Here is a 26,197-nt window from a genome sequence, read left to right as displayed (position 1 = left end):
TGCTTTTTGTTCTATGTAAGTGGAAAAATTCATGTCTAGCTTTTGTTGTCCCCCCTAAAGAACTTTAGTCAAATTTTGTTGTGAAATGCTTGTCACCCTAGAATTCTTAAAATCTTGCAATAAAACATCATAGCTGTATGTTTAATGTGTATGTATGATATTATATTGGTTTCTAGGTAAGATAAAACAAATTATTATAAAAGCAATACATACTCAATATGGAAAAAATTTTAAGTTACAAAGTAATCAGTTTTGCTGCCTCTTTTGATCTTTCAATGCATATATATTTATCTGTATATATAAATTCTACTTATGCTGTACATTTCGAGTTTATATCTTGGCCTTTTTTACCTTAATATTTTATGACTATGTTCTTAGATCTTTATATTTTGTTTGCTTAAAGTATTTCCCATATTAAAGATAGATAGTAAGTTTGTTGATGATTTGTTATATGCCTTTTATTGGGGAACAGATTTTTGCAATCTTATGTTTTAATGGTAGTTAGCAGCCTAATGATAAAATTATGTAATTTCAGGTATATTTTTAAAAATTACCCAGTTGTCCAGGTTTTTGTTTTTGTTTTTGAAGTAAACCAATATGCTCATTAAAGATTTTATGACTGATGTTTGTAGATAAGTTTCACTTTCCCCAAGACAGTGAGAAATACTCTATAACAGAAAGATGACTATTTTTAGCTTTTCTTTCTGCTGGTGAGGTGGAATAACGAATATTTTTAGAGCAGTTGAAAGTACAACCACTTAGATTAGCTCAGTGTTTCTATCATCAGAATCTCAATAACTGTTTATTTTATGTATCTAGGTTTTACCTTCCATGTGTTTATGTAAATTGCCACATGAGTCTTCTTTCTGTTTTTAGTTCATCGTTCTATAGATCAATGTTTTAAAAAATGAAGTTTCTAAAACCCTAACCTTTTCTCTGCACATTTTATATATTGAATGATAATTATATTCTGCTTATTATGAGCAATGCTTTTCTTTCTCACAATTGAAACAGAAGTTAATACTTACGGGGAGATTATTGAAAATCTTTTCCTTTGAGTATAGTATGCCCTTAATATCCTCAAGAGATATCCTTCACGATCTTTGTAGGTAATTCCACTAGAACATTTCATCCTTTCTCTAAATCGGTGTATAGAAAAGGTGGAAATCTGAATGACTCTTTTTACTGTCTACAAGAGCTACTGGCAAGTATACAACAATTTAGGCCACATTGAGAGGCTGAGTTATTACCCAGGACACTCATCCTACATCCTGAAAATGCTCATATTAAACACTCTTAGCAAAATTTCAATTTATAGAACTTGGGAGGTCTTCAAGATTGCTTATAATAATTCAAAACAATGATAATTAGTTCAGAAATCTGAGATATTAATTTCTTATTGCAGTTATGAAAACAAACATCTCATATTTAAGTATTAAAATCAGTAACCATTCATACCTGAATTTGTTGCAGTCACATTCCACTGAAACAGGTCCAGCCAAGATCACCTATGAGTTGCTAGTTAAGTCTAATTCTGAATTCTTATCCTGACTTCTGAGCATTTAACATTATCACTTTGAAATCCTGTCTTCCTTCGATATCAAGGACGACATTTCCTTCTGTTTTTCTTTCTGAATTTCTGGGCATTTATTCCTTGACTTGAGCCTTAAATTTGGTACAGGTTCTCTATGGCTCTGTTGTTCTTACCCCCTCACCATCTGCCCTTTTTTTGCATGTGGGTGTGTGTGTGCATCATTTTGCTTTAGTTACTATTTTTTTTAAACAACTTTATGTAAGTATCCTTGACGTGCCATAAACTACACATACTTGAAAGGTACAATATAATACATTTTAACTATGTGAAATTACCACCATAATAAAAATAATGAACATATCTATCACTCCCCAAAGTTTTCTCATCCCATTAGTAATTCCTCCCTGCTGCCCCTTCCATTCCCACCCAGCTCCTAGATTAGATGTTTTTTGTCAGTATAGATCAGTTTGCATTTTCTAAACTTTTATAAGTGGTATCGTGAAATATATAATCTTTTTTTTTTTGAAGTGGGTAGTGAGGTCTGATTTTTTTCTTATTCAAGATTATATTCTAAGGTTTATCTATGTTGTATTGATAGTTTATTGCTTTTTATTGCTGAGTGGTATTTCATTGTGTGGATATAACACTATTCATTCACCCATTGATAGATATTTGAGTTGTTTCTAATTTTTGGCTGATGAGAAAGCTGCTATAAAAATTTGGGCTCAGAATTTAGGCTCAAATGATTATATGCTTATATTTTTCTTGGATAAATTACTTAGTGGAACGAGTGGGTTAGTGGATACAGATTTAACTTAGTAAGCAACTGCTCAACTTTTTTTTTAAGTATTAGTTCATTTTATATTCTCACCTACAGCATATGAACTTTGCAGTTGCTCTCCATCCTTGTCAACACTTGATGTTATCATTTTAAAGATCTTTAGACATTCTAATAGGTGTGTGTCTCATTGTGGTTTTAATTTGCATTTCCCACAGACTAAGGATGTTGAACATCTTTTAATGTGCTTTTTTGTCATCCATATATTTATCTTCTTTGGTGAGGCGTCTGTTTAGATCTTTTCACATTGTAAATTTTGTTATGTTGTTTGCTTTTTTGTTGGTGACTTTATGTAGAGTTCTTTATATATTCTGGCTGCAAGTCTTAATGGTTATGTGAGTTTTAAATATTTTCTCCCAGTCTGTGGCTTCTCTTTTCATTTCTTTTTAACAGTGTCTTTCCAAGAGCATAAGTTCTTAATTTTTATGAAGTTCAGTTCATCAGTTAAAAAAAACATTGTACTTTGGGACTGTATCTCTAAAGAAATCTGTACTCTCAACTTACTCCTGGACTGGGACTTTGGGATTAGCAGCTGCAAACTATTATACATAGAATGGCTTAAAAAAAAAAAGGTCTTACTGAATAGCACAGGGAATAAAGTGTCCTGTGATAAACCATAAGGGAAAAGAATATGAAAAATAAGTACATATATGTATAACTAAATCATTTTGCTGTACAGCCAAAATTAAAACAACGTGTAAATCAACTACAATAAAATACATTCTAAAAAATAGAAGCCTTTACTTAATCCAAGATCACAAAAAATTTTCTTTTATGTGTTCTTCTATATATTTTGTAGTTTTAGGTTTTTCATTTAGGTCTAGGACCTGTTAATCTTTTTATTGTAATAATATAGGGCTTTCCCAGGTGGTACAGAGGTAAAGAAATCCACCTGGCGATTCAGGAGACACAAGAGACGCAGGTTGGATCCCTGGGTCAGGATGATCCCCTGGAATAGGAAATAGCAACCCATTCCAATATTCTTGCCTGACAAATTTCATGGACGGAGGCTGGTGGACTGCAGTCCATGGCGTCGCCAAGATTCGGACACAACTGAGCACACACAATGTATATAATATAAATTAAATTTGTCATTTTATCATTTTTAAAGTATATAATTCAGTGTGTTTCATTATATTTACAATGTTGTTCAATGATTATAACTACATTTCCAAATTTATATCACCCTGAGCAGTAATTTTGTAGCCATTGAGCAGTAATTTTGTAGCCATTGAGCAGTAATTTCCCATTCCTCCTTCCCTACACCCACTAGGAACCCCTAATCTACTTTGGATCTCTATCAATTTGCCTAATCTAGATACATACATGGAATCATATAATATTTACCCTTTTGTGTCTGCCTTATTTCAACTTAGTATTTTCAAGGTTCATCCATGTTGTAGCATGTGTCAGAAGTTTATCCTTTTAATGGCTGAATAATATATTCTGTGGTACAGATAAACCACATTTTGTTTATCCATTCATCTGTTGATGGACACCGTTTTACCTTTTGGCTATTGTGAATAAAGCTGTCATGGACACTGGCATTTGGGTGTCTGAGTCCTTGTTTTCATTTCTTTGCTGTAGTATATACGTAAAAGTGGAGTTACTGAATCTTATGATAATTCTGTGGTTTACTCTTGGGGGAGCTGCCAGATTGTTTTCCAGAGCATCTGCATCAGTGTATGAAGGGTTCCAGTTTTTCCGTATCCTCACCAACTCTTGTTATTTTCTGTTTTGTTTTTAATTATAGCCATCCTAGTCAGTTTGAAGTGGTTCTGGTTTTGTGTACAGTAAGTCCCCTACATATGAACCTCAAGTTGTGAACTTTCAAAGATGAGAATGTACGTTTGCATGTCCAGTCACGTAAGTTAGTTCACGTGTCTGGCATACGTTGTCAAGTGCGTGCTTCCTCTACAAACTGTTGTGTTTTTATGTACTTTACTGTATAGAATACAGTAGTACGTATCTTTATATCAAGCCCAGGATGTCCAGAAGCAAGTGTAAAAGCAGTGGTGATGTAGCTGATAGTGCTCAGAAGTACCAGGTGATAACAAGGGAAACAAAAATGAAAATAATTGAGTGCAGTGAAGTAAAAAGATGGTAGATATCACTTGTTCCTATAACATGAATCATTCAAGCATAGGCCCAATTCTAAAGAACATGGAGAAGATCATGGAACATGTGAAGTCTGCTGTGCTGGTGATCTTGACAATAATATTGAAGAAGCATGGAAAAGCAATGGAGGAGATAGAGAAACTTCTCAGTGTGTGAATGCAAGATCAGCCTTAGTACTGAGTTCCAGCTCAGCTTAATGCTGAGTTAATGAAAGCTCAAAGTCTTTATGAAGACTTGAAGTAAAAACATGGTGAGAAATCAGAGGGTGCATCTTTTAATGCCATCCATGGCTGGGAAAGACAGGGAACCCTGGTGTGCTGCAGTCCATGGGGTTGCAAAGATTCGGACATGACTTACCAAGTGAACAACATGGCTGATTTCACCAGTTAAAGGCTAGAGCCAGCCTTCACAGTGTAAAAGTAAGTGGTGAGGCAGCCGTTGCAGATACGGTAGCTGCCTGGGAATTTCCTGAAACCCTAAAAGCTATTATTGGTGAAGGCAAGTATTTACCTGAACAGGTCTTTTTATGTGGATGAGACAGGACTATACTGGAAGAGGATCCAGACCAAAGTTATATCAGTAAGTAGGGAAAGTTGATGCCATGCTATATAGCAGCAAAGGATAGGCTAACTCTTGTTTGGTGGCAATGGTTGCAGCTATGTGAAGCTGAAGCCTTTCTTGGTTTATCGTACAGAGAACCCAAGAACCCTTAAAAACATAGCGAAGGACTCTCTTCCTGTTGTATGAAAGAGTAACCCCAAAGCCTGGGTGCACAGGCCATTTTCCAGGACTGCTTTTTCCACCACTTTATCCTGGAGGTAGAGAAATATTGCCTGGAGAAGGATGTCCCATTCAAAATTCTTTTGCTGCTCAACAGTGCTCCAGGCCCTGTTCATGGATGACTTTCACGCCAACGTCAAAGAGGTGCATCTGCCACCAAGTACTACGTCTCAGCATGAACCAGGGACTTAACAAGAAATACTATTTGTGTCACAGTTTTCATCAGGCAGTAAAGGCGAGAGATGAATCAGGAACAGTCTTGCAACAATTTTGGAAGGAATATAACATCTACAAGGCCATAAATCCCATTGACTTTGCTCGGCCTGAGGTTTCAGCTGTCATCATGAATGGAATTTGGAAGAACCTTTTCCCACAGTTTGTTGATGATTTTCATGGATTTGAGAAGGTGGACGCAGAGTTCAAAGAGGTTGTCAGCAACTTAGTGACCCTCAGGGATAAGCTGGAGCTAGCTGTATTCCTTTGGTGTGGTCTGTGAAGTTTCTCTGCCATTTCTCTTCAGTCAGCCTGTGATCTGACAGAGATTTCTACAAATAGCCAATAACGCTCTCACCCTGCCCCCTCCTAAGGTGTGAAAAGTGTGTACACCTCTTTAAGTCTTGTAATAGATGGCAAGTCACAGTCCCTACAGCTATGGTGGGGCCGAGGAATAGGGGATGATTGCTAGATCTCTCACATAGCCCTCTCAACATATTCGACAGTCTCTTCATCAGGCATTCCTCCTGGTCGCTCTGAAGTGTCTGATCAGGTTTAAAGTTCTGAAATCATTAATTCTGATCTTTTAAAAAAATTTCTCCAGCTTAATGGTTGTTTTGGAGGAGGGGGTAACTCCTGGAGCTTCCTACTCTACCATTTTCTCTGTTGTTATTTATGATCTACTTTGTGTTAATTTTTACATATGGTGTGCTGTATGATTCAAAGCACTTTTCCCCCCACTGCATATGGTTTTCCAGTTGTTCTGGCAACCATTCATTGAAAAGACTATTCTTTTCCAACTAAATTGCCTTTGTGCCTTTGTCAAAAATCAGTTGTTCATATATATGTGGGTATATTTCAAGATTCTCTACTCTGCTCCATAGATCTGTTTTTTTAATCTTAACACCAGCATCACAGTGTCTTACAGTGTCTTACTGTATCTTTATGATAAGTTTTGAAATCAAGTGGTGTTAGTCCTCTGCTGCTGCTGCTGCTAAGTCGCTTCAGTCATGTCTGATTCTGTGCGACCCCATAGATGGCAGCCCTCCAGGCTCCCCTGTTCCCGGGATTCTCCAGGCAAGAACACTGGAGTGGGTTGCCATTTCCTTCTCCAGTGCATCAAAGTGAAAAGAGAAAGTGAAGTCTCCCAATCATTTCCGACTCTTAGCGACCCCATGGACTGAAGCTCACCAGGCTCCTCTGCCCATGGAAATGATTTTCCAGGCAAGCAAGAGTACTGGAGTGGGCTGCCATTGCCTTCTCCGGTTAGTCCTCTAGCTTTGTTCTTTTTCAGAGTTGTTTTAACTCTTCTAGGTATTTTGCATTTCCATGTGAAGTTTAGAAGCACCGTGTCAATTTCTTTAAAAGAAAAAAAACAGCAAAAACTAGCTAGGATTTTGATTAGATTACATTGAATCTGTAGATCAGTTTGAAACAACTGATATCTTAACAGAATTGAGTCTTCTGATCCATAAACACTGTCTCTTCATTTGTTTTGGTCCTTAATTTTTCTGAGCATTATTTAGCGTTTTTCACTGCACAGGTCTAGCGCCTCTTTTGTCAGATTTACCCCTAAGTATTTCATTTTGAGGGGATGCTACTATAAATGTGTTTTTAAAATTTCAATTTCTTACTGTTTGCTGCTAATTTAGAGAAATAACACAGGTTTTTATATTTTATTGTTACCTTACTGAACTCACTTATTCTAATACCTTTTGGTAGGTTCTGTGAGATTTTCTACATAGATCATCATATTGTCTGTGGATAGATGATTTTAGTTACTTTCCAATCCTGATGTTTTTTATTTCTTTTTCTTGCTTTATTGCACTGACAAGAATTGCCAGTATATTGCTGAATAGAACTGATAAATGGATATCATTGCCTTGTTTCTAATTCTTTAGTCTTTCATCTTTAAGTATAATGTTGACTATAGATTTTTCATAGAAATCATTTATTGGGTTGAGAAAGTTCACTTTTATACTTGGTTTGCTGTAAGTTTTTTTAAAAATCAAGAATGTTGAATTTTTGTCAGATGCTTTTTCTATATCTATTGAAATGGTATTATGTTGTTTCTTCTTTAGTTTGTTAACCTAGTGACTTGAATGTTGAACCAACCCTGCATTCTTGGGATAAGTCTCTGTTGGTTATGATATGTTACCCTTTTTTAAACATAGTCATGTAGTATAGTCATATAGTCATTTTTTAACTTTAATATGATTGGATTTGATTTGCTAAAGTTGTGTCATGAATGTTTGTATTTATGTTCATGAGAAGCAACAGTGGTAGTTTTCTTTCAATGTATTTGTCTTGTTTTGGTACTTTAGTAATACTCTCTTCATGGAATGAGTTGAGAAATATTCTCTTTTTAATTTAGGGGCAAGAGTTTTAAAGTTGTCAGTTCTAGTCTGAAAGGTGTTCGTGATATTCTTTTATATGTTTTTATTATCTATAAACTCTGTAGTGATGTCACTTCATGTTTTTTATTCTTATTTGTGTCTTTTCTTCTTTTCCTTAGTAGTATTGCTAGAGGTTTATCAGTTTTATTGATCTTCAAAAGAAAGTAGCTTCTGGTGTTGATTGTCCTCTCTCTTTTTTTTTTTTTTGTTAGAGTGTTCTGTTACATGAATGCCTAGTCATTCTCCTATTGATTGATAGTTTGTGTAAGAATAATCTTAATGGAAACTATGTGACTAATTTTTATGATAAAAATGCATTCATGTGTGCTCAGTTGTGTCCGACTCTTTGTGGCCCCATGGACTGTAGCCCGCCAGATTTCTCTGTCCGTGGGATTTTCCCAGTGATAATACTGGAGTGGGTTGCTATCCCTCCTCCAGGGGATCTTATTGACCCAGGGGTTGAACCTGTACCTCCTGCATTGGCAGGCATATTCTTTACCTGGGAATCCGATGATAAAAATGGTAAAACCATAAGGATATGAATAAATGGACACAGGTACAGTACTCCAGCATAGAAAGATTAAAGATATAAAGATATCAGCTCTTAAAATAAGTCATGGGTATAATTTTACTCAAAATACCATTGAACTTTGAGAATCATGACAAAAGGATTCAGAAGTTCATCTTGATAAAACATTTGAGTTGATGTTAAAGTTCTGAAAAAAGAATAAATGGAGAGAAACCTAATAGAAGATATCAAAACATAGTGAAACTGTAACAGTTAAAAACATAGGGTGCCAGCACCAGGATAAAGAAGACCAATGAGAAAATAGCCTGGAAATGGAACATGTTGGATATAAGGATTTAATATGTGATAAAGGAAGCACACATATCCATAAGGTAGAAAGATTATTTAATAAATAGTGTTAGTATAACTAAGCAATTTGGAGAAACAAAAATTTATATTTTAAAAAATATTACATATTAAAATATGTTCCAGATGGATTGATAATTACATGGAAACAACAAGCCAAAGAAATGAATTGTGTACTGAATGAACCTAAGGAGGGAAACAACACAAATTAACAAAGGAAGTGATTGACAGATAAGATGACATAAAACTTAACTTTGAATTATCCAAAAATATTGCCAAAATGAAAAAATATAACAGACAAGGGGAAATATTTTCAGCAAATTTCCAAGGTTAATATTTTTTTAATATATGAAACTCTATGCAAATGTAAAAATAGGCATAGGACAAGATTGGGCAATTAACTAAATAGGAAGTTGAAAACAGGAAAAACATTTTTGATACAATTTAAACTACTAAGGAGTTACACAGACCTACCCATTAAATTAACAGCAACTCCCAGGCAGGCCAGAGTAAAATGCAATAAGTAGATGCACAAATTGGTAATGGTCTTTCATATAGTGTGTGTGTATATATATATGTATACACACACATATATGTGTGTGTATATATATATATACATATATATACACACACACTATATATATATACACTATATATATACACTATATATATACACTATATATATATAGTGTTACAAGCATTTGAAAACTACTCTTGTGATAAAATTCATTTTAAAAGATCTCAATACCTTTTGACCCAGAAAACCTACATCTGGGAATTGATCCAAAGAAAATAATAACTACACCCCTCTTTCCAAAAAGCGAACTTATAAATCCTGTATACAGAGTTGTTTTCAAATAATGAAAACTTAAAGAAACCTAAATGGCTAATCAAACGAGTAATTACAGTTTTCATATACCCCATAGATAGAATACAATGCAATAATTAAATATGGTAATAGAGATTATAATTGAAAATGTGATGAGTAGTTTTTTTAAAGCAAGCTTTCAAATTATATGTATAATTTAAGTGGTAAGAAATATGTAGAAATGACAAGCAGTTATGAGGGTATAGTGGGAAACTTCCTGTTTTCTGTGATCAAATATAATGCTAGTCTGTACTTAATAGAAGTACAGTACTTAGATCGGGAAGCTAATAGTCCTATGTTATGAGAAGAGCATGGGCTTTGGAAGTGTGTAGATCTGAGTTCTAATTTGGGTTCTCCTTACCTAGTATGAGGCCTTGACAGTTACATAACTACTCAGAACCTCAATTTCTAAATCTGAGAAAAGCTTTGTTTATGGTGGTTGTGTGGATTAATAGTATATTGCAGTTGTTGATAGAAATATTGTTCTTGTCAAGTGACATTTGGAATAATGTCAGTCAGCTTTTAAAAGCAATCATAAATTTCAGCGGCAAACAACTAAGATTTATTTTTCACTTACGCTACTTATTATCTGTGAATTGACTGTGGCTCTGCTCTGTGTTCTCTCCACTTTAGAATCAAGGTAGACTAGAAGGAAAGATGTGGACAGGTCTTAAAGATCTGCTCTGAAGTGGTACACTTCCACTCATATTTCATTGACCAAGGCAACAGTGACACTGTGTCATAATCCTCCTTTGGGGAAGGGGTCAGTACAGAGGGGCAGCAAATATTTGGGAAAAATAATATATGCTATGACAAAGAGTGTGTTCAGTGCTGTCACTTTAAAAAGTGTGATAGTCTGGTGTATGTCTGGAGGAGAAAGATCAGAATGGTGAGTAATTCTGAAATCTTGCCTGAAATACAGTGGAAATAGTCAATGGAGAGAGCGGGGCACATTACTGCTATCTAAAATATTTGAAGAGTGCCTGTAACTGGCTATACTATATGACATCAGTGGGTGGGAGTTAGAGCATTATGTTTTGATTCAGTGTAAGGTCATAAGGAGAAAGGGAGACAGAAAAGGAAATTGGTGCTTTTTAAATATCTTACCTCATTTATATTTATATTTAAAATAATCCTATGAGGGTTTTTGTGTTTGTGTATGTTGAAGTATTGGAGAAAACTGTACCTAAGGTCACATGGCAAATAAGTGGTAAAACCTGTTTCAAATCCATGTCTGTGTGATCTCATCTCTCTCCCACTATACTTGCTACTCTGTTTGGCTGCAAGCTTTCTTATAATTACACTGTACATCACTAGTCATCTTCTGTCTGACAAGAGTAATGACCACTCTTCCCTCATCTCTAAAATGTTTCAAAGTATATAAATGGAAGAATGGGAAGGAATGTTGAATTCCTAAATTTGAATTTAGAATTTGAATTTAGATCAGTGGTCTGCAAGCTCATTTGATCATTTGTACCCTTTCAGAAAAATAATTTAGCATGATACAAGATTTGACATAAAATTTTAGATATTTTTGTGAATTAGATTTTATGGAAAACCTATGCATCTCCTAGATGCGTATCCTCAACATTGGAGGTCATTGTTTTGGATGATTGGTAAGGCTTACTTTTCAGTATAAGATTCCATGATTCTGTTTGGCCTGAATTTTTCTGAAAGGAATAATGATAGCTTAATTAACTTTTAGAAGAAATTTTGAATGGTCTGTTACCTAAGACCAAAACTATAAATTCACTGGCATTCATAACAAAATTAAACCTGAAAATCAAATAGTATGAAAGATGGTTTTCCAGGTAGCCAGTTAATAATCCTGTGAACAGTTCAGTCTACTATTAATATATATATAAGAGGATATAAAGGGGTTACTATTAAGAAATAAACCTGATTTCTATGTGTGGCTCAAAAAGCAACCTCGTTATTTTAGTTCTATCTTTTCTAAGTCTGTGTGTGTGTGTCCAGAACTTACTGTACTCATATATTCTAAAAGAATCTGAAATTTTGCCTAGAGAATAATATTATTTTTGATACTTGGAAACTTATTTTAGTACTGTTTTACAACAGAGCCAGAAATCTAAATCAGGCCAAGCCTACTGGACTAAAATTTTGAGAGAGACATATCCTAAGTCAGAAACAAAGAAGTTACTTTCATTGCCTGAAAGAGGAAACTGTTTGCTTTTCTACATTCTGGTCCTTGGTTATCTGCTTTTTGCCAAGTTGATATTTCATAATTAAGATAGCTTTCTGGTTATCTTAACTGTTTCTTGCGGATAGAGTCTTTAAGAAAAAACTTTGCCAACATAGGCAAAACACTCCCTGACATAAATCACAGCAGGATCTTCTATGACCCACCTCCCAGAGTAATGGAAATAAAAGCAAAAAATAAACAAATGGGACCTAATTAAACTTAAAAGCATTTGTACAACAAAGGAAACTATAAGCAAGGTGAAAAGACAGCCTTCAGAATGGGAGAAAATAATAGCAAATGAAGCAATGGACAAAGAGTTAATCTCAAAAATATACAAGCAGCTCATGCAAAAAAATAAGCAACCCAATCAAAAAATGGACCAAAGAACTAAACAGACATTTCTCCAAAGAAGACATACAGATGGCTAACAAACACTTGAAAAGATGCTCAACATCACTCATTATCAGAGAAATGCAAATCAAAACCACAATGAGGTGCCATCTCATGCCGGTCTGAATGGCTGCGATCCAAAAGTCTACAAGCAATAAATGCTGGACAGGGTGTGGTGAAAAGGGAACCCTCTTACACCTTTGGTGAGAATACAAACTAGTACAGCCACTATGGAGAACAGTGTGGAGATTCCTTAAAAAACTGGAAACAGAACTGCCATACAACCCAGCAATGCCACTGCTGGTCATACACGCCGAGGAAACCAGAAGTGAAAGAGACACGTGTACCCCAATGTTCATCGCAGCACTGTTTATAATAGCCAGGACATGGAAGCAACCTAGATGTCCATCAGCAGATGAATGGATAAGAAAGCTGTGGTACATATACACAATGAAGTATTAATCAGCTATTAAAAAGAATGCATTTGAATCAGTTCTAATGAGGTGGATGAAACTGGAGCCTATTATACAGAGTGAAATAAGTCAGAAAAACACCAATACAGTATACTAATGCATGTATATGGAATTTAGAAAGATGATGACGATGACCCTATACGCGCAACAGCAAAAGAGACACAAATGTAAAGAACAAACTTTTGGACTTTATGGGAGAAGGTAAGTGGGGAATGATTTGAGAGAATAGCATTGAAACATGTATATTACCATATGTGAAATAGATCGCCAGTCCAGATTCAATGCATGAGACAGGGCGCTCAGGGCCGGTGCACTGGGATGACCCAGAGGGATGGGATGGGGAGGGAGTTGGGAGAGGGGTTCAGGATGGAGGACACATGTATACCCCTGGCTGATTCATGTTAATGTGTGGCAAAAACCACCACAATATTTTAAAGTAATTAGCCTCTGATGAAAATAATTAATTTTTAAGAAAAAAAACTTCCCAGATCACAGAAAGCAGAAATACAAATGTAGACGTGAAGAGATACTCCTATCAGTTCAGTTCAGTTCAGTTGCTCAGTCGTGTCCGACTCTTTGCAACCCCGTGAATCACAGCACGCCAGGCCTCCCTGTCCATCACCAACTCCTGGAGTTCAATCAAACTCATGTCCATCGAGTCGGTGATGCCATCCAGCCATCTCATCCTCTGTTGTCCCCTTCTCCTCCTGCCCCCAATCCCTCCCAGCATCAGTCTTTTCCAATGAGTCAACTCTTCGCATGAGGTGGCCAAAGTACTGGACTTTCAGCCTTAGCATCATTCCTTCCAGAGAACACCCAAGACCGATCTCCTTCAGAATGGACTGGTTGGACCTCCTTGCTGCCCAAGGGACTCTCAAGAGTCTTCTCCAATACCACAGTTCAGAAGCATCAATTCTTGGGCGCTCAGCCTTCTTCACAATCCAACTCTCACATCCATACATGACCACTGGAAAAACCATAGCCTTGACTAGACGGACCTTTGTTGGCAAAGTAATGTCTCTGCTTTTCAATATGCTGTGTAGGTTGGTCATTGACTTGAAATTGTAGATCCAACAGTACTCTTTTGGATTCCTTTCTCATTCATTTGTGCAGCTTTTTTGGACATTTGTGTTTGGTGGTAGTTTTGGAGGAAGTGTTGCTTGCAGGTAAGAAATGGCTAACTTCAGCTACTTTTTCTGCACCAGTTAAAGTGGCCCGCAGACTGGGAATCCTTTGGTATTGAAAGTGATCCATTTGTTCTAGAAAATTATCCTGGAAAAGGACAGTTTAAATAATTTAATTTGCTATTCCTTCATTTTCAGTCTTTCCTTCATTCAACAATCATTTAGTGCAGAAATATAGCAAACAAGAAAGATATTTACCACTGATTTCAAAATATATTCTTTTCTTTCCTCACCTCTCCTTCCTTCCTCTTCTCTCTATTCCCTTCTTTCCCTTCTTCTTGTAACTTCTTTCCTCCTTTGAGATAGTAACCACAGGCATATTTTGAGGTCTGTTCATCTAAGGATAGGACAAATCATATATGATATTTATTTTATAAAAATTTTGTGGTATAGTTAGTTGGGGGGGTTGATAAAATTCTTAATTTGCCTTCAAGTCCAACTGTTGTCTCACCCATGCAGATCTCAAGGTGTATGTATATATTTGTTACTTAGCTCAAAAAACATATATCTTTAAATGGCTTTGTATTGTTTTAACTAAAATTAATATCAGCATGTTTTTATACATGTCCTTTTTAGATGCAGAGGTCTATGATCAGACACTTAGCACATATCTTATTTTTCAAATGCCATAATTGACTTGTTATCTAAAAGCTAGCATCCATCCTAGTTAATTAAAGGCTTGTGAATGGTTACAGTTTTTGTTCTGTTTGCTATTGTGTTCCATATTGATGATTTTGAAGGTAATTAAAAAATATAATTCTTTTCTTCTTTAGCATCAGACAACAGTCAGCGCTTTCGAGAAACCTGTTTTGCATTTGCCTTGACACCACAACAAGTGCAGCAGATCAGTAGTTCCATGTAAGTTGTCTTTGAGTGTAACTTGTAGTTTGACCTTGTAGTTTTGTCTGTAATAAGTGACTTTTTGAAACAGTATATTCAGGAGTGAGTATTATTGTCATGCAAGTATTAGTACTGAAAAAATTATTAGAGTGTTAGTTACCATAAGAACTGTTAATATTTCTGATATACGTTCTGGAGTTAGCTGTGTCTTTGAATCAGCTTTCCTGTGTATGTCTTTAAAATAATTTTAGTTCTTACCATGTCTTTTCTAGGGATATTTCTGGGACCAAATGTGACTTCACAGTGCAGGTCCAGTTAAGGTAAAGTATTGACTACAGTATATATTCAAAGTTTAAAAGTCAATATTTCTTAAAGATTTTTAAAATCTTTCTAATTTTCAATAGGTATTTTCTGTGTCCTATATTTAAGCCATTAACTTTTAAATACTCTCTAATTTAGATTCTGTGTGAGACATCTCTTGATAAATTTGAAAAGCAAAATGAAAATTTTCCAACGTGGTACTGTCCCATATTCAGTTTCTTTTCTTAGCCCATTTCTTCTAAGAGTATCTAAGACATCTTTTATGTTAATGTCTCTCTCATTGCTTACATAAACCATCTTATGCTGTTCTTTTTACTCAGTGACTATTGTAGTGTAGACCTAAGTGCCCCACACTGTTCTTGTTGTGATAGAGATAGAAGAGAAAATAAAGACGATTGTTTTCCTCCGGAAGCTATTTTCCCTATAAAGTAGGAAGGATAAGTCAAACACATAGCCCAGTCTCAAAATCAAATACTAAGTTGTATGTACAGATTATATACATACTAAGAGATCAGAAAAGAGATTAAAGAACCAGCTCAGTTCTTCATGGAATAACGTGAAAACCTCTGATCTAGACTTAGAAATAGTGTGATGAAAACTGAGAAAGCAAAGGAGAGATTGAGGTCTTGGTTTTGGAAGGCACTGACAAAGGTGTTTCTGTGTGAAAGGTGCTTTATCCTCTGTCAGGGGCAGATGATGATGATGACTGAATGAAGGGCTAAAATTTGATGCCTTCATAAATAATTACATATTGCTGTAATAGTTTTTACTTCCTGCCTCAATTTACATTTTGTTCATATTGGTATGTGACTTTGTCTTTTAAAACAGTGGTTTTCAGACTGTTGCTTGAAGCCACCATTTGGGGTCTACTCTCTGGCTATCATTCCACTTTCTCCCCCACCCCAACTCTCTTACCTGACACACACACATACACACTCTGAACCAAAGTAGGGCTGCTTTGGCCTGCTTTTACATGTTTGACTTCTGGGTTAGTTTTCGTTTGAGGAGAATATCCCAAGACTAAATTTGCAAACCATAGTTCTAGAACAGAAGATCCACCTGCTATCCTTAGCATTACCATACATGCATTCTTTAAAGCAGCAAGAGGTATTGATCTCATTCCAAAGGAAGGTTTTCTTTCTTTCTAAGATCAACTCAGAGATTCTAAGGGAATTGTGATGGTTAAAAATGGCTTCTGAAGTGAAAGTTGCTCATTCATGTCCAACTCTTTGAGACGCCATGGACTGTAGCCTGCCAGGCTCCTCTGTCCATAGAATTCTCCAGGCAAGGATACTGAAGTGGGTAGCCATTCTCTTCTCCAGGGGATCTTCCCAGTCCAGGGATGAAACCCAGGTGTCCTGCATTGCAGGCAGAATCTTTACTGTCTGAGCAACCAGGGAGGCACAAGAATACTGGAGTGGCTTAGCTATTTTAAATTCAAATTATCTCCGGAACTTAATGGAAAAAGTTTTGTATTTTGTATTATACTGGGGAATTATTATGTGGTTCTTTGTGTTTTGCTAAATTGTTTTCATCCTTACACTGCCCATCCCCCACAGCAATCCCAGGGTATTAAGTTTGGAGCGTATACCTTCTACTATCCTAATTATAAGTCTTTATCTAAAACATGAAAAACAGTTTGGTCAGAATTAAGATCAGTATTTTCTCTATTAGATTCCTAATCTGTTTTCATTTATCTGTTTCCCCTCTCCACCTCCCTGAGCATTTGTATAGAAGCTTTCTGCTATTGTTCCTTTTTTAAAAAACCTTTGGTTTGTAAGAATGATTTAGATTTTCACTTTTCACATAGTTGAATAGGGGTCAACTTGTCACATGGATTTTGGTTTTCGGTGGTTTCAGGCAGCCAGGTCCACGTTTCTGATTTCCCACAGCGTTGGTATAATTGATTTGAAACTGGAGCATCCTCTGACTTTTGCTGTGTGAAGAACTGGCCTATCATAGAAGGTTCTGCTGGGGTTAGAGATGATCTTGTGGGTGTTGATATCTGTGTGCTAAGTATATTTTGAGAAAATCTTTGTAGGTTGGTAATTCTAAACCTTTCTATGACTCTCTAACCTCTTTGAGAATGTAATGGAAACTATAGATTGTCCCTGCTTAAAGATGACCATGTATGTACCCATAAAATTTTATATAGAAAATTGTCCCATTTGTGGACCTTCCCTCACACAAATTCCATGGCAGGCAGATTACTGAGAGAAGATACTTGTGCTTCTTGTGTAAAACTTGTGTAAAAACAATGAATATTTCATAGAATTCAGAGATAGCATACTTAACATATAACTCAAAAAGTTCTGTAAACATTCTGTAAAGGTGGGATTGGGAACAAGGAAGTAATTGAGAATTGTTGTCTTAAATAGCAGATTAATCTATTTCTCAATCTATGTAAGAATGAATAGAGTAAGGAACTTCCCTGGTGGTCCTGGGGCTAAGCCTTTACGTTCCCAGTGCAGAGGGCCCAGTTCGGTACTTGGTCAGGGAACTAGATCCCACATACCACAACTAAGACCTGGTGCAGCCAAATTAAAAAAAAAAAAAAATAGAATGAAAAGATTGAGAGTGTACAAATTATGTAGCTGTCTTGGTTTTTCCTGAAAGATTACGCATTTAATTTAGAAGTAAATATTTTTGTGAGTTTCTAAATAGTATTCTAAACATGTGGATATAATACAAATAATGTTGTTATTCAACATCCTCAGTTTTCAGGAACTAATGGAACACTTGAACTTGGTGGACAAAACTTGATCCTGGAGCTTGACTTCTAGCATTTTCAGTATATTCTGCTGAGAACCAAAAAAATGTATTATAGACAAATAAGTTTGGGAAATACCATGTGTTATATCGGGCTTCCCAGGTGGCACAGTGATAAAGAATCTGCCTGCCAGTGCAGGAGATACAGCTTCAACCTCTGGATTGAGAAGATCCCCTGGAGGAGAAAATGGCAACCCACTCCAGTTATTCTTGCCTAGAGAATCCCATGGACAGAGGAGCCTGGCGGGCTACCATCCATAGGGTTGCAAAGAGTCAGACACGACTGAGCACACACACATACATTTCCCTCTTAAAAATTTACAGTCCTTATTAGCTTTGAGATGTTCTGTACAGAGAAAACTTAATTGAATTTTTTCCATTGAAGAATGAGTGCTTTTACCGAATTTCATTGTTTTCTGCCAAATATCAACATGAATCATCCATAGGCATATACATGTCCCCTCCCTCCTGAACCCCCTCCCCACCCCACCCCTCTAGGTTGTTACAGAGCCCTGATTTGAGTTCCCTGAGTCATACAGCAAATTCCCATTGGCTATCTGTTTTACATATGGTAATATAAGGTTCCATGTTACTCTCCAAAATTTCTTAAATGTATTCAACCCCAGAGCACCCCACCTCAACCCCCCAACCCCTACCCCCGCCAGCATGCTTGAACAAATGACTGGAAATATTATGAGGACAACTACAGGTTAGTAGTTGTGACTACTGAAACTCTACATGGACAAAATTATTTATTTTGATCCTATTTAAATGCATTTATTCGTAATATGAAATGTCTAGTTTTAATAGTTGTTGCTGTTAAGTTTGCCCATCTTTTAGGTTAGCTATGGAACAAAAATATCAGTGAGATCATCTTTTAATAAAGGAAGTTAAATTTGTTCTTTATTGTTTAGGTTCTGTTTATCAGAAACCAGTTGTCCACAAGAAGATCACTTCCCACCCAATCTTTGTGTGAAAGTGAATACAAAACCTTGCAGCCTTCCAGTAAGTCCTAAAAGCTATTTTTCCAGTGCGTTGCCAACATAGCTAGCAAATAAGTCATCACAGCTGTTGTTAATCATAGTTTTTCATTAAGAAAACGTCTTTATTTTGGATGTATATTCATGTGACTGAGTGAAACACTTGTACCAACTATGTCCAATTAACAGCTGTGACATTAGCTATGGAGACATAGTCTAGGACTTGGAGTTGGGTGTGGTAGCTTTTAGTATTTTATTTAATTTTGGGATGAAGAGATTGTTTCATCAAACCTCAGATGTATTCTTGTGTCTGAAACCTTGTGGTAGGTGGGAGATTTGAAGACTGCTGTGCATTTAATGAAGGAGTGGGGGCTATTGTTGCTCACCTTTAAAATAGTCCTTATGTGTTTATCCAAGTTGTTTATGAATTCAACATGATTCTTAAATTTTTAGAGATTTTTAAGTTCTATCACCAATATTTTTCTCAGGTTTACTTTAATGAGACTGTAGGGTAGTTTAGAGACATGTACAGAAAACTCTTACAAATGTTTGCTTCTCCACTTTTAAATGGAAATACTCATATTTTCTAATATGTAGTTTGTAGGGTGTTGTTTTTTTTAAGGAATGGAAGTTGAAATGGTTGTGGAAGTAATAAATAGAAATGTTATATTTCATCCTTAGGGTTATCTTCCACCTACTAAAAATGGTGTGGAACCAAAGCGACCCAGCCGACCAATTAATATCACCTCACTTGTCCGATTGTCTACAACTGTACCAAACACCATTGTTGTTTCTTGGACTGCAGAAATTGGAAGAGTGAGTAAATTTTTGTTTCTTCCAGACTTTTGTTTTATAAGGAAGGGTTAAGCTCTGTGGCTACTTGAGCTTATATATAAATAAAATGGGTATAAAATGAGTTACCAAAGGATTTATTTTTGTCTCACAATGAATTTTCAACATGTTCCCATTTTAAAAATGGGATCTTGTAATATTCAATATTTTATAACGATAACTTTCACTAAGTATTTTCATAAACATCTTCCTATGTCATTTCACGTTCATCTGTATGAAACAGCTACATCATATTTCAATACAAGTATCTATAGTTTAGCCTATTCCCTATTGTTAAACATTTATTTATTTGATTGTTTACTTCAAAGAACATTTTGAAGACTATCCTAATAGCTCTAACTTTGCATGCATACATAGTACTTTCTTTAGAGTAAATTCCCTGAAGTGGAATTGCTGAATCAAAGACCATCAGAATTTAAAGAAATTTTGTGTTCACTGGCAGATTGCCTTACCAAAAGATGTTGTACAAATTTATTCTCTGACTTTCAGTGTTTTTTCATATGCCTGTTGACTGATAACACTTGGGTTTTATTTTCTTTGAAATCTCTACTAATTTTTATAGGTAAATAGTGGTATTAGATTGCTTTAATTAGTACTCCTTTTATTATTAGTGAGATTGAACAAATTTATTTGTGATTATTCACATTTTAAAAATACATCAACATCTGTTTCTCTGTTGCTGTTTTTCTTATTTTTATTGTTTATGAGTTCTTACATTACTGATTTAACCTTTCACATGCTGCAAATGTTTGTTTGTAGTTTATTGCCTTTTCATTTATGTGATTATTTAATGTGTAGAAGATTTAAATTATTATGGAGCCAAATTTTAACCAGTTTGTTTCTTTTTTTCTTTTAATTTATTTTTTACTGAAGTATACTTGAATTACAGTGTTGTGTTAATTACAGCTATACATCAAGGATATATGACTCAGTTATATATAGATATGTATATTTACATTCTTATTCATATTCTTTTCCATTGTGGCTTATCACAGGTTATTGAATGTAGTTCACTGTGCTATTCAGTAGGATCTTATTGTCTGTCCATTCTGTATATACTGGTTTGCATCTGTAAATCCCAAACTCCTGCTCCTACCCTCTCCCATCTCCGTTCCCCTTGGTAACCACCAGTTTATTTTCTATGTCCTTGATTCTGTTTGTTTCATAGATAAGTTGGTTTGTGTCATATTTTAGATTCCACATATAAATGATACCATATGGCAATTCTTTCTCTTTTTGACTTACTTCCCTTAGTATGATAATCTCTAGTTGCATAGTTTTGTTTCTTTATAGTCTTTCCACTCAGCCTCTGTTGGATTTAGTTTATCTGCCCTTCCCAATCTTACATAAATATTTGTTTATTTTTTCTCGACTTCTGAGATTTCTTGTTTTATCTTTACATATTTAATCCATTGTAAATTTACATGTGAAATAAAAATTTAATTTTTTAAATAGCCAGTTCTAACGCCATTAACTAGACAAATGCTAGTTCTGAAGTAACCATTGTTATATATTTGAGTTTTATTTATCCTGTGTGTGTTTCTGCACTTTGCTGTATTGTTTTTTAGCCTAGCATTCTTTTTCTGGCACAATTTTAGAATATTTTTGATTATTAAAATTTTATATGAGTTTGTATATTCACAAATTCATTTGAAGTTTACAGAATTTATGCTATATTCCATGTACGATACTGAAAACTGTCAGTAACATAGTGAGAAAAAAAAGCCCTGACTTGGAGCCAGAATCCAGTTTACACGCAAAAATGTGAACGGTGTCACAGCAAATATAAAGAAGAGGTGCATGGTGATATTAGAGTATATTCGGGCACTTTGAACTAGAGAGAGGTCAGGCAGGGCTTCCCTGAGGATGTAATGACTGAGCTAAGAGTTGAGAGAAGGGTAGAAGGAATCAGTTTGGTGAAAGATTCAGAGCAAATGGTCTTCAGAGTAGCCCACTGGCAGGTGTGAGCCTAGTTCTTTTTTTTTTTTTTTCAGGCAAGACTTTATTGGGTCCCCTGCTGCAGCAAGGAGGAGCAAGAACAAACAACAGGTTCCCTTGTTTCCTTTCTCCCTAAGGGGAGATAAGTTTGTGCCTTACACAGGGTGAGGGTAGGGGTGTGTTGAGGGGTCGGACATGTGCAGTTGGGGCAAATTCTGGATAAACAATATGAAAAGACCAAAAAAACCCCACGGCCACTTCTGAAGAACCAGGAGCAAAAACAGGGTGTTGCAAGCAAAAGCAGGGTGCTGAGCATGCCCCCTGCACTCAGCACCTCTAGTGGGGTGGGCAAACACCTAGGCCACTCTTCTGGCCTGACCCCAGAGCCAGTTGTTTTAAGAAACTGAAAAGGAGCGAGAATGGCTAGCGTTTGAGATGCCTTTAAGATATTCTGGATAGGTGGGCATATGGGCTCAGAAAAGAGTTTGGGCTAGAGGGAAAAAAAAGTATTATCTGCATATTGGTGATTATTGGAGCCATAAAAGCAGGCTGACTTTGTTCAGGGAAAATGTGTCAAGTAAGAAGAAGAGAGCATTGAAGACTTATTCTTGAGGAACTAGATAACATTTAATACTGGGTAGAAGAGAATGAACCTGAAGAGGGCATGGGGAAATAGTACCAGAGATGTGACAGAATCGAGGGTGAATATGAGAAACCAAGGGAAGAATTTCAAAAAAGGAGGAGAGGATAAGCAGTATTGAACAGGTGTTGAGAAATAAGTATTTTTTGAAGTCTAAAAAAATACCTTTTGGATTAAAAATAGAGCATAAGCTGCTCTGGCAGATAGTGGGAGGAGAAGCCAGATTGTGACCAGGTGCAAGGGAGGCCATGGAGATCGTGAGTTGTAGAAGTGTGGCTTTGGAAATAGTTACAGGTAAGCTGGAGGGAAATGTGAGATGACAGTTGTTTGTTTGCTTTAATGGGAGAGTGTTAAACATGTATAAAGGATGATGGCAAGTATCGTCTTGAGAGGAAGAAGTTAAATATACAAGAGGAAGAAAGAATAATCAGTAGTAAATTTCACAATAACTCATTGTAGCTAAGAGGGACAGCTTCTTTATTTAGTGGAATAAAAGAAGTGTGTGTGTGTGTGTATGAGAAAGAGAGAGATTATTACTGGAGAGATGAGTTAAGCTCTGATCTGATGACTTCGGGTATGTCTGTGAAATAGGAAGTGAGAGAAGCCGCTGAGAATGAGAGAAGAAATCAGGGCCTTGAGAAGAGTGAAATGTTGGAAAAGTAATTACAGAGAATAAGACATATTCCCTTGCATTATTCCCCAAAATCTTTCTGGAAGTGAATGAGCTTGCTTAAAATTTGTGTGTTAACTTAGAGAGGATTAACTTATTTACAATATTCAGTGTCCTTATTTCAGGAACCGTGTTTCTCCATTTATTCGAATCTTCTTTCATGTTCCTGTAATTTAATAGATTTCTTCTCATAAATCTTTCATATTGTTTTGATTCTTGTTTATTATTATTACTGCTTCTGTAAATAGTTCTTTTTCTATTGTATTTTCTAAAATTTTATTTTTGACTTATTTAAAACCTAGTTATTGTTGAATATTTACTATTCCTATATTGGTTCTGATAACTTTTTAGTGGGTTCTGATAACGTTTTAGTGGGTTTTAGTGTTTCCAGACCAGCAGTCTTGAGTCTGAGAAGTATCATTATATAAATAATGATAATCCTAATACTTATGCCATAATTTCTTCTTCTTGTTCTGTTGTACTGTCTACAGCCTTCAGAACAATGTTAAATAATGTGAACACTAATAGACATACTTGACTTGTTCTTTATATGAATGAGAAGATGTGTCACAGCATTAAGTATTATAATGACCATTAATTCTTGATAGAACTTAATTGCATTAATAACATAATCCTATGATCCTCTTTTTTACTGGATATTTTTGAGAGAAATATCCAGTAAATTTTTATATTTTATCAAAATCCTTTTTGACATCTATCACGGTCATCTTCTTTCCTTTACCTAATCAATATGTCACTATTAGGTTTCAATCCTTTAAAATGATCTTTTTCTGGTATACCTTGGGCTCCTTGTTTTTTCCTCCTTTTTAAAGAAGGTATTGCAGGTATTTTGGGTTTGTCTGTGTGAGAGTATAACCTGCCTGGGAAGTGTATAAACACCAGGGTGTTTACTATGAACCGTGAAAAAATCTGAAACTGGGGGAGAGGAGGGAAATGTGGTTGCTGATAATATAGCACTATAGTAACTTCTTAGTTTGGTTTTTGATCACTAGTTTTACTCAGCTCATGAAGATACTCTAAACAGTACATGTAGGATCTCTTACTGTTTGAGGGATTAATTTCTATATTATTAAGTTTTTATTGAGAAATGTTACTGTTATGTCTTCAAAGGAAATAAATGCGGTGAGGTGGTGAATGGTGAATGGAAATGTTAGTCACTCAGTCATGTCTGACTCTTTGTGACCCCATGGACTATAGCCCACCAGGCTCTTCCATCCATGAAATTCTCCAGGCAAGAATACTGGAGTGGGTTGCCATTCCCTTCTCCAGGGGATCTTCCTGACCCAGGGATCGAACCCTGGTCTCCTGCATTAAAGGCAGATTCTTTACTGTCTGAGCAACTGAGCAAGCCCATAGTGATGGTAACCATCTTCCAATATTTTTTAACTCTGCAGTCAACATGTTGTGCACTTTAAAACTTATGCAATGTTATAAGTCAATTAAAAAATTAGAAAAAGCTACTACAGTGCTTGAAGGAAATAAGTGAACTATAACTTCTCATCCTACCTCAGAGTAATCACTGCATCTAGCATTTATTAAACTGTCATTGTAGAGAAGTTTAGATACTTGTGTAAATACTAATACTTAATGTGTGTATCATATCTTAATAATGAAGAAAATGTCCTATGAACTCATTAGACAATTTGAAGACCCTTTGAAAGAGCATTTGACAAAAGCATTAGTGTAGTACAGTGTATTTCAGTAGTTGGAGTTAGATAGCACTTTGAAGGGGTAGCTGGAATAGTATGATACCATCCACCTAGAAGAGATACTATACCACTATGAAGGTGGTGTTTTTTTTTTTTTTTTTGGTTTTTTTTGGAGTAGGGAGTTGCTGCTGAATCTTTCATGTGATATAAAATTTAATTCTATATTATCAATACATGTGTTTTTTAACAGCTGACCATCTCTTTGCTTTTTTTGCTTGTTATGTGTTTCAGCTAGAGTGAACATACATTTTCACTTGTACCTGTGGTTTCTACTTGCTCTCTCCTTAAAAATCTATATAAAACCTTAGGTGATGCTGAATACTCAAGCTGTCAGTAGATGATTTCACAGTGTTAATTAACATTTCTTCAGTTTCTGTCATACTTGAAGCATTAATCAAATAATAAAGATGAGTAGGATTTTTTTTTTCCAAAAGAAGCGTTTTAGTTTTATATTAGATTGGTATGTTTGTTGTCAGTCTAAAATTTTGGCAAGTTTTATTTGCTTCTCATTAATAAATCAGAAGATTTGGGACTTGCCTGGTGGCTTAGTGGTAAAGAATCCACCTGCCAATGCGGGAGACACGGATTTGATTCCTGGTGAGCCACAACTATTGGGCCTGTGCTCTGGAGCCCGGAGTCGCAACTGCTGAAGCCCACACACCCTAGAGCCATGCTCTGCAATAAGAGAAGCCACCTCGACAAGAAGCCCAGGCACTGCAGCTAGAGAGTAGCCCCCACTCGCCACAACCAGAGATAAAGCCTGCTTACAGGGACAAAGACCCAGCACAGCCATAAATAAATAAATGAAATTTTAGAAAGACTATTAAAAATAATTGTGTTTAATTATGTTAGTTGCTCAGTCATGTCTGACTCTTTGCAACCCCATGGACTGTAGCCCGCCATACTCCTCTGTCCTTGGAATTCTCCAGCCAAGAATACTGGAGTGAGTAGCCATTCCCTTCTCCAGGGGATCTTCCTGTCCCAGGGATTGAACCTGGGTCTCCTGCATTGCAGGCAGATTCTTTACTGTCTGAGCCACCAGGGAAACGTCTAATGAAAGTAAATTAGCTGTTAATTTTTTAAATTTAACTTTTATTTTATATGGAGGTATAGTTGATTTACAATGTTGTATTAGTTTCAGGTGTACAGCAAAGTGATTCAGTTTTACATGTATATATATCCATTCTTTTTCAGATTCTTTTCCATTTATGTTATTACAGAATATTGAACAGAGTTCCCTGTGCTATTTAGTAGGTCCTTGTTGATTATATATTTTATATACATGCTGTGCTTAGTTACTCAGTCACATCCAACTCTGTGACCCCATAGACTGCAGCCTGCCAGGCTTCTCTGTCTGTGGGTATTCTCCAGGCAGGAATACTGGAGTGGTTTGCCATGCCCTTCTCTAGGGGATCTTCCCAACCCAGGGATTGAACCCAGGTCTCCCGCTTTGCAGGCAGATTCTTTATAGTCTTAGCTACCAGGAAAGCCCAAGAATACTGGAGTGGGTAGTCTATCCCTTCTCCAGGGGATCTTCTCAACCCAGGAATTGAACCAGGGTCTCCTGCATTGCAGAAGTGTGTATA

The 26,197-nt window shown here is 35.9% G+C and overlaps 1 protein-coding gene across 1 annotated transcript in view; it reads left to right on the top strand.

Annotated features, from left to right (window-relative positions):
- Positions 1–26,197, top strand: part of PIAS1 (protein inhibitor of activated STAT 1) — a 125,708-nt gene that overhangs the window by 66,777 nt on the left and 32,734 nt on the right. The window contains exons 3-6 of the mRNA XM_068964770.1: positions 14,645–14,729; positions 14,984–15,031; positions 18,716–18,806; positions 19,463–19,597. Of these exons, the coding sequence (XP_068820871.1) occupies positions 14,645–14,729; positions 14,984–15,031; positions 18,716–18,806; positions 19,463–19,597 (359 nt within the window). The remainder of the gene's footprint in view (positions 1–14,644; positions 14,730–14,983; positions 15,032–18,715; positions 18,807–19,462; positions 19,598–26,197) is intronic.

This window comes from Capricornis sumatraensis, chromosome 2 (genome assembly GCF_032405125.1).
Source record: "Capricornis sumatraensis isolate serow.1 chromosome 2, serow.2, whole genome shotgun sequence".
NCBI classification, from domain to species: domain Eukaryota; kingdom Metazoa; phylum Chordata; class Mammalia; order Artiodactyla; family Bovidae; genus Capricornis; species Capricornis sumatraensis.
This window is presented reverse-complemented; position numbering and strand designations above follow the sequence as displayed.